The 14,263-nt window shown below is 38.4% G+C and overlaps 1 protein-coding gene across 1 annotated transcript; it reads right to left on the bottom strand.

The window, feature by feature from the left end:
- Positions 1 to 5,270: 5,270 nt before the first annotated feature.
- On the bottom strand, positions 5,271 to 11,975 carry TMEM70 (transmembrane protein 70). The gene is made up of 3 exons (XM_027581357.2): positions 11,685 to 11,975; positions 10,386 to 10,491; positions 5,271 to 5,844 (listed from the first exon to the last, which is right to left on the bottom strand). Exons 1-3 carry the CDS (start codon positions 11,865 to 11,867, stop codon positions 5,387 to 5,389), a joined length of 747 nt encoding a protein of 248 aa, XP_027437158.1. The 5' UTR covers positions 11,868 to 11,975; the 3' UTR covers positions 5,271 to 5,386.
- Between the last annotated feature and the right edge of the window lie 2,288 nt (positions 11,976 to 14,263).

Raw genomic sequence — 14,263 nt, 5'->3', positions numbered from 1 at the left:
GAGGAGACTGCAGACATGGGCTATTAGCTATACTTTTGCATTGTGGGCGGGGACCACACCAAGCTTGAGAATGCACCTACTTAAGCAAAGTATAGCTCCAGGGAATATTTTGAGCCCTGATAATGAGACGGTCATTATTTTGCATGTGGCATGTATTTCAAACTTCTCACTCTGTTCTAGAAAAATAGCTCATCTACTTAAAATCCTTTGTAGGACATAGTTTGGGATTAGTAGCCAGAAATAAAAATAGCATGGAGTCAGGGCCTAAAAATCTACAAGTTTAGAGGAAAATAATCATATGTTGGTAAAAGATTCCACTAAAGAACTATGCTACTTTCCCATTTTTAGAAAGGCAAAAATCTGTGGGAGGATGGGGAAATGGAAGTTGTTAATGGGTACTGAGTTTCAGGATTGGAAGATGAGAAGTTCTAGAGATCTGTTGCACAGCAATGTAAATATAGTTAACACTACTGAACTTGTGCTTAAAATTGGTTAAGATGGTAAATTTTATATTATATATTTTTACCACATTTAAGAAATGAAAAAAAAAGAAGAAGAAGAAAAACCTATGAATGCCCCTAGTGGTCTCAAAAATACCATTTTCCCACTAAAAGGAACAAAGACTCTAGAGAAATTGCTGATTCCAGGTCTGGGGCAGAAAATGTGTAAGTGGAGCCTGGAACATCTTAGCATATTAGATAACCAATATGAAGACAGTTCCCAGTGACCAAAGATGGGTGTCTTATTGCTGCTGTAATGACTAACCACTAACTTAGGGGCTTAAAACAATACAAATGTATTCTCTTACAGTTCTGGGGGTCAGAAGTCTGAAATCAGTTTCACTGGGCCAAAGTCAAGGTGTCAGCAGAGCTGGTTCCTTCTAGAGACTCTGGGGGAAGAACTTGTTTCCTTACTTTTTCATCTTAGAGAACTGCAACCCATGTATTCCTACATCTTCAAAGTTCAGCACTCCCCTCTCTGCTTCCATCATCACATTACCTCTTCTGACCTCCTGCCTCCTTCTTATAAGAACCCTGTGATTACACTAGAACCATTTGGATAATCCAGGATAATCTCCCCAAGATCTATCTATAAAATCTCTTTTGTCATACAATTTAACATTCACAGTTTCCAGACATGAATTTCTTGGGGGACCATTATCCAACCTACTTGTAGACTATACAAACATTAAGATAGTAACTACAATGGACTGAAATACACCAAATATATTTAAAACTATGAGCTCATGAAAAAAAAATTTTTAAAGATTTTATTTATTTGAGAGAGAGGGAGAGAGTGAGCACAAGTGGGGGGGTGGGGGGACAGAGGAAGAGGAGAGAGAGAATCTCCAGCAGATTCTGCACTGAGTGCAGAGCCCAATGCGGGGCTTGATCTCACAACGCTAAGATCAGAACCTGAGCTGAAAACCAAGTCAGATATTCAACCAGCTGAGCCACCCAGGCGCCCTGAGCTCATAATATTTTAAAAGTCTAATTAATCATTAGATGATGCTAAGAAGTCAACTCTTTTGAAAACTAATAAAGGGAAAGAATCAAGCATTTATCCTGACTTTTCTATAGAAAATGAACTACTGGTAACCAGATAGTAGATGGGACAATTTTCCCTTGCCTCCTTATACTCTTTTATCTATTTTTAGAAGTATTCAGCTAATATATGAAAAAAGGAAAAATAGAACATAACCATTTTGCAACACCTAATGAATTACTGAGCTTAAGCACCGAGCATCAGTGGTTGCTAACTTCACAAAGAGAGAGAGAGAAAGACTTTGTGAACTTCTTGGTGGATGAACCCTGTGCTAGCCAGCCTCCAAGATGGCTCCCAATGATCCTTACTTCCTAGTATTCAAATCCTTGTGTAATCTCCTCCACCAATGAATAAGGCTGATTCTGTAACTAATAAAATATTGCATAATGACAGTGTGCAACTTCCAAGGTGGATAAAATACATCCTTGTGGCTTCCATTCTGCTCTTCTGATCTGTTCCTCTAGGGGAAGTAAGCAGCCCTAAAGAGAGAACCATGTGGTGAGAAACTAGGCCTCTCACCAAAAAGCCAGCACCAGTTTGTCAGTCATGTGAGCGAGCCACCTTGGAAACAGTCCCTCCTGGCCCAGTTCAACCTTCAGATGACAGCAGCACCAGGTGATAGCTTGACCGCAATCTCATGAGAGAACCTGAGCCAGAAGCATTCACCTAAGCCCCTCCTGGATACTGGACCAACAGGCACCATGCAGTATTATGTTTTAAACCTCTAATTTTTGAGACACCTGGGTGGCTCAGACAGTTAAGCAACTGACTCTAGATTTCAACTCAGGTGATGATCTCAGGGCCTAGGATCCAGCCCAGGGTCAGGTTCCCCGCTCAGTGGGAAGTCTGCTTCTCTGCCTCTCCCTCTACCCCTCCCCCCTGCTCGCTCACACACACTCTCTCTCAAATAATAAGTCTAAAAAATAAAAAAAAACAACTCTAACTTTTGGGGCAATTTGTTAATGCAACAATAGTTAATATAAGCAACATCATCTATGAATTAGTCTTATCCAAAATAATCAAATATCAATCTGATGAAGCCTCAAGTCCTACTACCAATTTATAGGAGATACAGAAGACAGAGAGACATGTTAATCTATACCTCAGGGATACAATCAGAAAATCTAGACCACAAAAAGATGTAAAGGACAAAGAACTCCATTTCTTCAACAGATGATTTACAAGGGAGAAAAAAACGAAGGGAAAGAAATGGAGGGGCCCATAGAAGAGTCTTAAAAGAAATTTCATAAATTGGTGTGAATAAGGCATGTACTTTACTTAGATCTTAATCCAAACAACATGTGGGGAGGAATTGGAATTTGAACAGACTGGATCCTTGATAACTTTGGGGAGAGGGGAGTGGTTTGAGTATTATGTTATTATAGTTATATTTTTTAAGTCATTATCTGGTAGAGTTACAAAACATTTAAGAAAGAGATGTTATGATGTCTGGGATTTGCTTCCAAATAAAAGTAGAGGGCAAGTGGTTGGGGTCTAAATCAAACAATATTGACAACAAACTGGTATTTGTTGAATCTGAATGACAGTCATGTTGATTCATCGTACTCTTCTACTTTTGAATGATTGAAATTCTCTACAAAAAGGAAGCCAACAACAAAAGTACCTGAAAAAATCAGAATACAATTTTTAAAAATTGTGTCCAAGCTAAGGCTATCATTTAGAACTAATGGCCACTTTGGTACTTTTGCTTCTAAAAGCTGAAGTCTTTCAGGATAATGAAATCGAGGTTTAGAAAAGGGATTACAAAACATTTTATTATCAACGGGTGTATTACCTGATATAATCCAGATGTTAGGGCAGGATCACCCTGCCTTTGAGACTCAAAACTGACTCAACGCCCTTCCTATAGATAGTGGGAGACTCCTCACCTCCCTAACCTTTCCAAGATTTTACTCCACCTGTGGTGAACGTAGTAAAGTGGCATAGAGGGATGTGTGTAAATTTCTCCCCCTCACCTTGGCCTGAATTGTTTCTGCTGACTTATTTCAGTGATGAATCATATTCTACACATACTGTTCCTTTTCTACTTCTTGGTGTTGCTCCAGACCATGCACTTGAGAAGTCGTCTTTCTCACTTAGTATTTTAAGCTTTTTTTCTTTTCCCTAAACAACCAAGTTGTCTTCTGAACTATTCTGATACTAATAAAAACAGGTTTTTCATTCCACTACACAGGTGACATAATGGTTATATGGATACAGGACATTTAAAGAAAGATATGATACAGTCAGAACAAGTTATGAAGAAACTGACCCTTGGAAGAAAACGTTAAAATATTAACAAAGCTGTTTTTTCTTCTAGGAATGGAACTAAGAGTGATTTTTTTTCTTGCTTCTACTAATATCTGATCAACATTTGACCATGGAAAATTTTTTTATAGAAAGATAGCAACAGGTATATATATAGGTGACGCAGAACTGAGGAACAGGCAGGCAGAGGCCCAAACTGTGAAGATGAGGATGACACCCGCTTGTTCATCTTTCTGAGACCTAGAGCCCACCTTCTGCTAGGATCACAAGTTGGCTGATCCTAGCAGAGGGCAGGCTCTAGGTCTCAGAAAGGGGGGCACTTTTCTACCTCATGGTCTCTCCTATAAGCCTCTAGCAGCTTCAGACCTGATCTTTGTCTATGAACTCATGATGTTTCTGGTGCTTTCCCATCAACCTTCCTCACACACAGGTAAGCCATAAAGATAAGATTTACCATCATGGCAGATAATAGGAGACATTAGACAGCTCCACAGAGACTGGGCGCTTTGTTCTTTTTTTTTTTTTTAAGATTTTATTTATTTGAGATAGAGCAAGAATGAGAGAGAGAGAGCACGAGCAGGGGGTAGGACAGAGGAAGGGGGAGAAGCAGGCTCCCCTCTGAGCAGGGAGCCTGACATGGGGCTCGATCCCAGGACCCTGGGATCATGACCTGAGCGGAAGGCAGATGCTTAACCGACTGAGCCACCCAGGCGACCCTGGGTGTTTTGTTCTTAACTATGACTCTAACTACTAGCACAGTATCAGGCACACACTGGGCACTTAATAAGTTAGCTACTGATCTAAATAGCATGACTTGAGGCCTTCTGCTCCTTGCCGAATATCCTTCACAAGAACCAATTTTCATTTTACAATTAGAGGTTAAAAATCTTAAAATTCCAGGACTTCATAAAATTAGCACAGAGATTGTGATTTTATAAAAACTACTGTCCATCTATTTAGTAACTATGATTTTCCAACTCTGATAGGATACGCAAGGGAGAAGACTGCCACCAAAGACATCACTATTTAGGTCACCATTTCACCATCACTATTTAACACAGGTAGCTACCACACTCAACTGGACATGGAGATCCTTATTATGCGCAACTATGCCCGAAAAGATAAGCAAAAACCTGTGAACCAAAGGAAGATTAACACTGCTTCCCATAATTTTAGAATTTTTAAAAACAGTTTTTAATGTGGGCAAAGTTAGTATCTATACACCTAGAAAAATCCAAACATAAAGGAAAAACAACTCTCCCATCTGCTTCTGACACCTGATCCCCAGCCTAGAGACAACCACAATTATTATATAAAATTATCCATGCTTATGCCAGCATGAACATGTATTTTCACACTTTTTTAAAAACACAAATGGTAGAATATTACATGATTTGTTTTTCAAACACAGCATATTTATTATATAGGAACATAATTCTCTGAAAATTAAAAGTTGATACAGTTTCAAATTATTTTTAATCAGTCACTAACAGAAAACAAAAGTAAAGGCAATTTCATTATTATACATTGGAACATAAATCACATTTAAGCACAAACCTAAAAAACAATAGACTCATTTCTCATCTTTAACCTGTTTTTTCTCACTGTCTTCTTCCATATCAAAAGTGAATGGTTTGTCATAACCCATTAGATGGTTATAATCGTCAGGGTTTGGAAAGAGCCCTGGATTAACTAACAGTGATTTCGTTTTAGCATAAAATGTGGTAAACACATGTGCGCTGTCTGGAATCTTCACGTCATTCTGGTGAAACACTGTACTCGTTTCTAGAAGCACAACATTGTAAGTAATGGCTTTATAAGTGTCTGTTGTAGCTTCATGGTACAGCCGAACGACATAGCCTTTTGTAACAAAGTGAAGCAGTGCTGGAGTGATCACAGTAAAGCTCCCTATGATGCCATAAAATAATATTTGCAAAGGCAGACTTCCAAATATAATACTGTTTTGTGCAAAAATGTATGGTAGTAATGCAAGGCTGATGACACTTGTCGAATAAGAGAAACATTTCACACCTAAACAGGAAATAAAAAAAAAGGACAGTATTAATATTTATAGATTTTATAAAAGCATCAATCTATTCAATTAATTCTTCCACCTTTCTTCTATCATCATCAAAACACATATATAGTGATTATTTTCCAAGCTGTTTTAAGTACTTTACATCCTTATAGATTTTATTCATAACATCTTTAAAAAAGCACTATGCAACAGATGCATGATTATCATCCTCACTCCCATGTTAAGACATGAGAAAAACAAAGCACTCGCTCAATGTCACAAAGCTACCTAGAGGCAGGCAGTACTGGGATTCAAATACAGGCAATTTGACTCCAGTGTCCACGCCACTGGCCAATACACTGCTCTGCCTCTCCATGTAGGAAATCTGCTTTAGGGTTAACTGGCCTCCACCTCAGTTCCCCAATAAAAGACTTAACATTACTCAGAGATCCTTATGCATATTATAAATGTTAATTCAGTTAGCAGATTATTAAATAAAACCTTCTATTAACAAGCACTTCCACATGCTTAACATTAAATGTTTAAATATGAGACTAACATTATTAGACTAAGTGCCTAGGATTAAAACAGCAAATTACCAAAAAACACACCAGTGGTTAAGAAATATGTGGGAAATATATTCAACTTCTTTACCAAGAAAAGACACTCAAGTTAAAACAGTGAGATATTTTTTTTACCTGTCATATTAAAAAGATTAAAAATCAATGACTTCTCAAATGCATATTTAAAAACGGTTAAGATGGTAAATTTTATGTTATGCATATTTTACCACAATAAATAAATGACTTAAAATGTAAATCTCTCTTAGTTTGATTGTATAATTTTAACATGATCCCAACAAAAACACCATCTGTTCAGAAAACAGACAAGTTGAGATCCCAGCCAAGTTGATTACAAAGTTAATCTGGAAAAAGAAAAGAAGAAAAAAAGGTGGGGAGAGGAATTAGGTACTAAAACATAAGACTGTAATTAAAATGGTGTGGTGCTGGTGCACAAATAAACAGATCAATGGAACAAAATGGGAAATCTAGAAATAAACCTGACCGCATATGAAAATTTAGTATCAAGATATAATCTCGGGGCACCGGGGTGGCTCAGTAGGTCCGGTGTCCGACTCTTGATTTTGGCTCAGGTCACGATCTCAGGGTCATGAAACTGAGCCCCGCGCAGGGCTCCGTGCTCAGTGCGGAGTCTGCCTGTCCCTCTCCTTCTGCTCCTCCGCACACACTCTAATAAATAAATAAAATCTTTAAAAAAAACATCTCAAATACGTGGGCAAAAGTGGTGTTGGGACAGCTGAATAGCCACATAGAAAAATAAAATTCAATCCATCCCTCATATCATCTACCAGGAAAATTCCAAATTACCCAGAGATTTAAATGTAAAAAATAAAATCATGAAGCTATAAGAAAACATGCATGAAGTCTTTATAATCTGAGAATGGGAAAACTTTTCTAATTATGACTGAAAACACAGAAGCAATCAAGGAGAAAGACTGGTAAATCTGATTACATTATAAATGTACATGGACATAAACAAAGTAGAGACAAATGAGAAAACTATCTGCAACCTCTATCACAGAGGGTTAATACCCCCAACATATAAAAGGTTTCCAGTATGTGAGAAGAAAAAGATCAACAACCCTATCCACACACATGCAAGAAATATAAGCAGACAGTTCACTAAACCAAAAATACACATGGTCCTTAAACAGATGAAATGTTAATAAACTTCAATCATAAGAACATGAAATTAAAAGCACAGTGAGATGCCAAAAAACTAAAAGTTTGACAACATACTCTGTTGGTAAGACTGTAACACACTCTCGTACATTGCAATTGGTTGAAGGCTTAATTATCCTGCATCAGTAATTTAAAAATAATTCCTTCCTTCCTCCCACAGGTAGTTGCTATGACACCAGTACACATACAATACAACATAGATACAATGGGGACCAAGATGCCTCCTATATAAAGCCTCCCGAGTCCTTCCAACTATCTCCTTTTTCCCCATGACTTTGGTACACTATGGTGGGTTGAAAAGTGTGCCCCAAAATTCATGTCCACCCAGAACCTCCAAATATGACGTCATTTGGAAGTAGGGTCTTTGCAGATAATAAAAAATTGAGTTGAGATCATCCTGGAATAGGGTGGGCCATAAATCCAATGACAATATCCTTATAAGGACAGAACAGAACAGACACAGAGAGGGCCATCTGAATTAGGAAGCAAAAATTGGAGTTATGCAGTTATGGATCCATAAGCCAAGGAACACAAAGGATTGCTGAAAGCCTCCAGAAGCTCAAAGAGGCAAGGAATTCTTCCCTAGAGCCTTCAGAGAGAACATGGCCTTTATCAACACCCTGATTTCAGAATTCTAGCTTTCAGAACTGTGAGAACAAATTTCTGTTGCTTTAAGTCACCAACTTTGTGGAAATGTATTACAAAAGCCTAAGGAAACTAATACATACATGTACTTTATTTTGCCTGGATTCAAATAACTACTATTTTTTAAACATATTCTGGGCTCTCCCATCTTCATGTCTTTGCTCGTACTACTGCCATGCCTGAGATGCCCTTCTTTCACACCTCTTCACGTTCAAATTCTACTCATCCTACAATAATACTATGATATCAGTAATCACTTATGGATGAATTAACAAGAACTATCAACTAAAAGACCCTTGAAATGTCTTTAAACAAGGCCCCATTCAGTAGTTTAAAGAATCTCCAAGCATGGTACCTCTATCCTAATGTCTCTCACTCAGTTTTACATAAAAAAAAAAGTTTCTCCCTCAGTTTCTACATAGAAAAAATAGTAATCCCTGAATAAGGTACAGAGTATTGAAAGAACTCAAACATTAAACTCCTATACAAGTTATATTTCTAGAACTTTGAATAGCTTGAATAGCTATGCTCTTCTACAACCATAACATCCTACCCACACCAAAATTAATTCCTATTTATAGTCTCTTCTTTACAGAATGGAGTCAAATGCAAATAAGAAATAAATTAATAAGCCTTCCCTGCATCTGAAGGAACCGTGTCTGTTCAGAAGGAAAGGTATCATGGGTGTCACTGTTAACACCTCCCAATAGTATAAATCCAGGTAGCCCAGGCCAGAGATGTGACATAAGCTCAATGGCCTACTCATGTACTGACTTCTGAAGAAATTTCTAATCACCAAAATGGATTTTTTCCAGTAACTTCAGAACTCCTCTCAATAGTGATTATAGTAAGTCCTTATTGCCAAAGTTTTAAATACCTAAAATTATATTCTAAACAGTCTATTTTGATGCCACATATTTGAGAACATATGGATTTCCAGAGTAAATTTTAGATGATCAGTGACACCAGCATAACCAAAAACAGGAATGCAAATGCAGGTGCTGAAATCTTGTGGCCGATTTGACTATAAAGTAATCCTTCAGATATTTCAGGTTATACTTTAAGATTACTGAAATGAACTACAATCTCAGGAACTTGAACAAAACACATATCTAAGTTCTTCTGACCTTCATAATAAATCATTCCATACTAAATACCAAATTAAGAACTAAGGAAAGAGCTTCAAATTTGTAGCTGTTTAATACACTGTCTTGGGCGCCTGGGTGTCTCAATCAGTTAAGCCTTCTGCTCAGGTCATGATTCCAGGATCCTGGGATCAAGCCCAGCATCGGCATCATCATCGGGTTTGCTGCTCAGCGGGGGTCTATTTCTCTCCCTCCCTCTGTACTCTCTTCTTTAATAATAATAATAAACTGTCTTTGTCTTCTCTAGTACTCTACACTACCTTGAAAAGCCACTAAATGAAGATGTTTCTTGAAAATGCCAAGGTGACCTAAAAAATGTAAAAAATATATTTTTTAATTATAAAAGTATTATATGCTTATTTTAACTGCCAAATTTAAAAATATGCAAAGTAAATGTGTACCCTCCCAAAAAAACTACTCTTAAGAGGTATACTTCCATATTTTTTCTCTCCATATTCAAACATTACACAAATATACACTTCTTGTTCTATTTTGTTGTTAAACATCTTGGGAAGTGACCAAAGGATGTAAGCTTTAGCACCCAGCAATAAGATCACAAAGTCCTAACAGTCTTAAAAAATCTTTTGAAAATCTCCTAAAAATGCAAAGGTCCCAACCTCTAAATCTTTTTTTTTTTTTTTGAAGATTTTATTTATTTATTTGACAGAAAGAGAGATAGTGAGAGCAGGAACACAAGCAGGGGGAGTGGGAAAGGGAGAAGCAGGCTTCCTGCTGAGCAGGGAGCCCGATGCGGGGCTCAATCCCAGGACCCTGGGATCATGACCTGAGCTGAAGGCAGACCCTTAACGACTGAGCCACCCAGGCGCCCCTCAACCTCTCAATCTTGATTCAACAGGCCACAAGAAAAAAATACATAACCTAATTTTTCCTCATATCTTGCAATTAAGAGATGTTAAAATAAGAGATAACATATCCTAAGTACATTTTTTACAACTAAAAGGGGAGTTAAAAAGGAAATTACCCTCACTTCTGATTACCCACCAAATACTGTTCTCGCCAGATTCCCAGTATAAATCAGCCTTCCATCTTCTGATTTTTCAAGCTGTGTATGTAAGCACTGAACCCATCTTTCCCAACAAAGAGGTATCTATTGAAACAGAGACCATTATAATGTGAGTACATAATAAAGTGCATTTTAGACCTTTTAATTTTTTTAACTTTTTTAAATTATAATGAAGAGTAAAAGAGAACTTGTCACATGAGGTGATTTAAGGAATTCTCCCAAATAATCCACAGAGCTGAAGAAATCAAACTAACAAAATAGCTGTCCTTAACTCCAGTCACAAATAGTGTTTTTTTGAAAACCTAGGTTTGCATCCCAGCCCAAAGCTTTTAGATAAAGTGTGGCCTTGAACAAGTAAAAAAAAATTTAGTGGAATAATTCATTCTGTGGTTAAAATGAAAACATTACTCTTGTTCCATTGTCAAAATTTTAAATGCATTACTTTTCAAAAAATTGATGTTAATATAATGTAAGTAAAACACTGCAAATGTAAACTGTCTCAAGTCCAGACCGTTTTTAAGATTTCTAAAATGTTTATACTATAGCTAGTATTAAAAAAAAGAAAGAAAGAAACTCTCCCTATTCATCTCGTTGCATCCCTTAGTTCCTCTTAAGAAAATATTTCACTGGAAATCTTCATCAAATTTCACAGGAACAAGGGGTCCCCGAACGTCTAAACCCTTCAAAATTCAAAAGATATGCCTAATCCCTTTATGCTGAAATTTAATTAGATTCCAATTCCCATGTTAGGCATTTCTTCCAACTTTCCAACCATGTTTGCTAATTCTGATGTTTTACAGAGCAGGATTAGGAGACAATTTATTCAGATTAAAATGAGAGGATTAACGTCTCCATCCCCTTTTCCAGGGAGCAAAAGAATTCCTTAAAATAGCCTCATCTAATAGAAAACAGAACAAACTTAAAGTCAGGTTGAGTTCTTTCAGTTCGGTCACCAGGTGGTGTATCTAATTTCGTTGCAAATTAACCCTTCCGAGCTTCCACTCAGAGGTAGAAGAGAAAATAGTTGAGAGTCATCACAAACCCGCTGGGTTTGCAGCCAGCTGTGAATTACTTGGAACCGCCAAGAAAATGACCACTTTCGAACGGATACTCCTAGACTCGTGGGTGTAAAGCCCGGGACCCCTGGCCTGCTCCCGCGGCCGAAGCAGGCTGCCTCTGCGCGCCCGCAGAGGGCTCCTTCGGCACCAGAGTCCCCAGGCCCGACGCTCCCTCCACCGTCCACCCTCACTCGGTCCGCAGGCCTTCAGAATGCCGACCTGCGTTCGCACCCGACGCCCGAGAAGCGGCGAGGCTCCCCGCAGCCCCACGCTTCCGCAGCCAACCAGCCCCGAGGAGCCACTACAGGAGGCCAGCCGCGCGGCGACCGCCCACGGCACCGTCCTCTTCCCTCCGAGCCGAAGTCCGGCCGCCCACGAGCTGCCCAGCGCCAGCAGCAGCATCCCGCGCGTGAGAAGTGGCGGCAGACGGCGCTACGGCGACAGCGGAGAAGCCTGAGGCCCAGCTCCCCACCCGGCCGCAGCTGGAACCTGCCGTTCATACTCCGCCCCTAGCCGCACGCGCGTGCGCAGAATACGTAACCTTGCACCTTTCCCTGCCACGCGCGTTTCCTGCGGACAGAACTCTGAACACCGCACGCCGGCGTCTAGTTGCAGGGACACTCGAACGCCCAGCCTGCGCGCGGCTCCCTTTTCCCAGACTTGAGCGCTCTTTATGAGACTGTGGAAGGACAGAGAAGAGAGCCATGCGCGAAAGATAAAGCCTGGAAGCTAGGGTTAAATCTTTTATTCTCCCGGGCGTCATTTTCTAGGCCCCCAAATATATTTTCTTTCTAGAAAATGATTCTAGCCTATTAGCACAGAATAATAATATTTCATGCGACTTGGACAAAAATGAGTGGTAATTTAATTCAACCATTGGGTTGGTTGAATTAAATTCAACCAATAAATGGAGCTTGCTCGTGTGATGCTGATACTTGACAGATTTGTTTTCTGGAATCCTTCTCAACCATATTATGTTTGTTCATTCTTGTTAAAGAGGTATTGAGTGCCTATTGCCAAGACTAAGGAGCAGAGGATATAAAGATACTGCATAAAATTGGGAATCCACTGTACTTACACAGTGGAGGAAACACCTAAAAATAAGCTAAAATATAATGCTGCATATCATTAGAATATACCAATTTACAAAATTTTTCGGACGCCCAGAAAACAGCATGATTATTTTGGCCTCAACACGTCTAAAAGCTTCAGGTTACCTGAGTCTTAAAGGATGAGCATCCAGTTAGTTCACACTCCTCTGTTTACTATTTCAGAAGAATGTTTTTGACTCCAGACACTTTTGGCACAGGAGAGGATCAAACTAAGTCTAAAATAATATCACCTTGACAACTCCAAATCCTGTCTACTTTTTTTCTGGGTATCCAAAGGGATAAAATTATACTGCTTCTTTATGAATGATTTCATTTTCTTAACGTTATCTTCCGCTTACATTTATTTTTAAGATTTTATTTATTTGACAGAGAGAGACACAGCGAGAGGGAACACAAGCAGAGGGAGAAGGAAGCTCTCTGCTGAGCAGAGAGCCCGATATGGGGCTCCATCCCAGGACCCTGGGATCATGACCTGAGCTGAAGGCAGACCCTCAATGAGCAAATGCCAGGGACCATCCAGGCACCCCTCCACTTACATTTTAAAAACACTTCTGTTTAGTGTGATACTACAAACATCAATTATCCATCTTACTGATAATGTTTAAAATAGTCTGTTAATATAGTATTTTCATATTGTTACAAAGATAAATTGAGACATTAAAATTTTTTGGTTTATTTGAGCAAAAATTTATTCGAATTGGACAGCACCAAACTGAAAGTGATTAAAAGTCCTCCACTGAGAGGAGCCAAGGGCAAGGTTTCTACAGAGAAGATGAAGAAGCAAAGCAAGGAAATTATTTGGCTATAGTTTAAGCTGTTGCATTATTTGGGAAAATCCACTTGGCCGTTTGTGATTGGTTGTTCTTAGACATTTACAGGAATTGCTTCTGGCTTAGGTTTTGGTTTGCTTCCATACATAGGCTACCAAGGTATTAGAGCCATCTCAGTCTAATGGCTTCCTTGATTGATTTCTTCAATAATACACTGAGAGAATGTGAATTTTAACTTCTGTTAAGCTTAGTTTTTTTCCAACAGATTCTGTAAACAAATGAAAATAATATTTGGTTTACTTCTCAGTGTTTCTAAATAGCTAAAATTAGATCATATTCTGAAAATTCTATGCTATAGAATTACACCGAATTGTTATTTATGCTTAAATAGATTTCCCAATTCTAGTAATATAGACATTTGTTGAAAATAAACTACTTGAATGGGATTTTAGAATGATACTGACTGGGGCACCTGGATGGCTCATTCTAAGTATCCGATTCTTGATTTTGGCTCCGGTCATGATCTCAGGGTCATAAGATTGAGCCCCACATCCAGTTCTGTGTGTTGGGTGTGGAGCCTGCTTAAGAGTCTTTCTCTTTCTCTGCCCATCCCCCACCCTCTCTCTTAAAAAAATTTTTTAAAAATGAAAACAAGGTAAATGGGTAAATTTCTAACCTTAAGGAAATACTTAAGTGAATCACAGTACATTTATATGATGTAATTCTATACAGACATTAAAAATGATGCTTGTTGAGATTTTGGTTACAGGTAAGTTAAATTGGAAAGCTAACAGTATACAAAATCATATGCACACAATATGATGATGTAAAAGTGCATGGAGAAATCAAACATCTGCAATCTGTATTTTTTGTAATAGGCATATATTGACTACATAAATAAAATTTTAAAATACAG

This window comes from Zalophus californianus, chromosome 4, assembly GCF_009762305.2.
Source record: "Zalophus californianus isolate mZalCal1 chromosome 4, mZalCal1.pri.v2, whole genome shotgun sequence".
NCBI lineage: Eukaryota > Metazoa > Chordata > Mammalia > Carnivora > Otariidae > Zalophus > Zalophus californianus.
The sequence above is the reverse complement of the archived record's forward strand: the minus strand, read 5'-3'. Positions and strand labels throughout refer to the sequence as shown.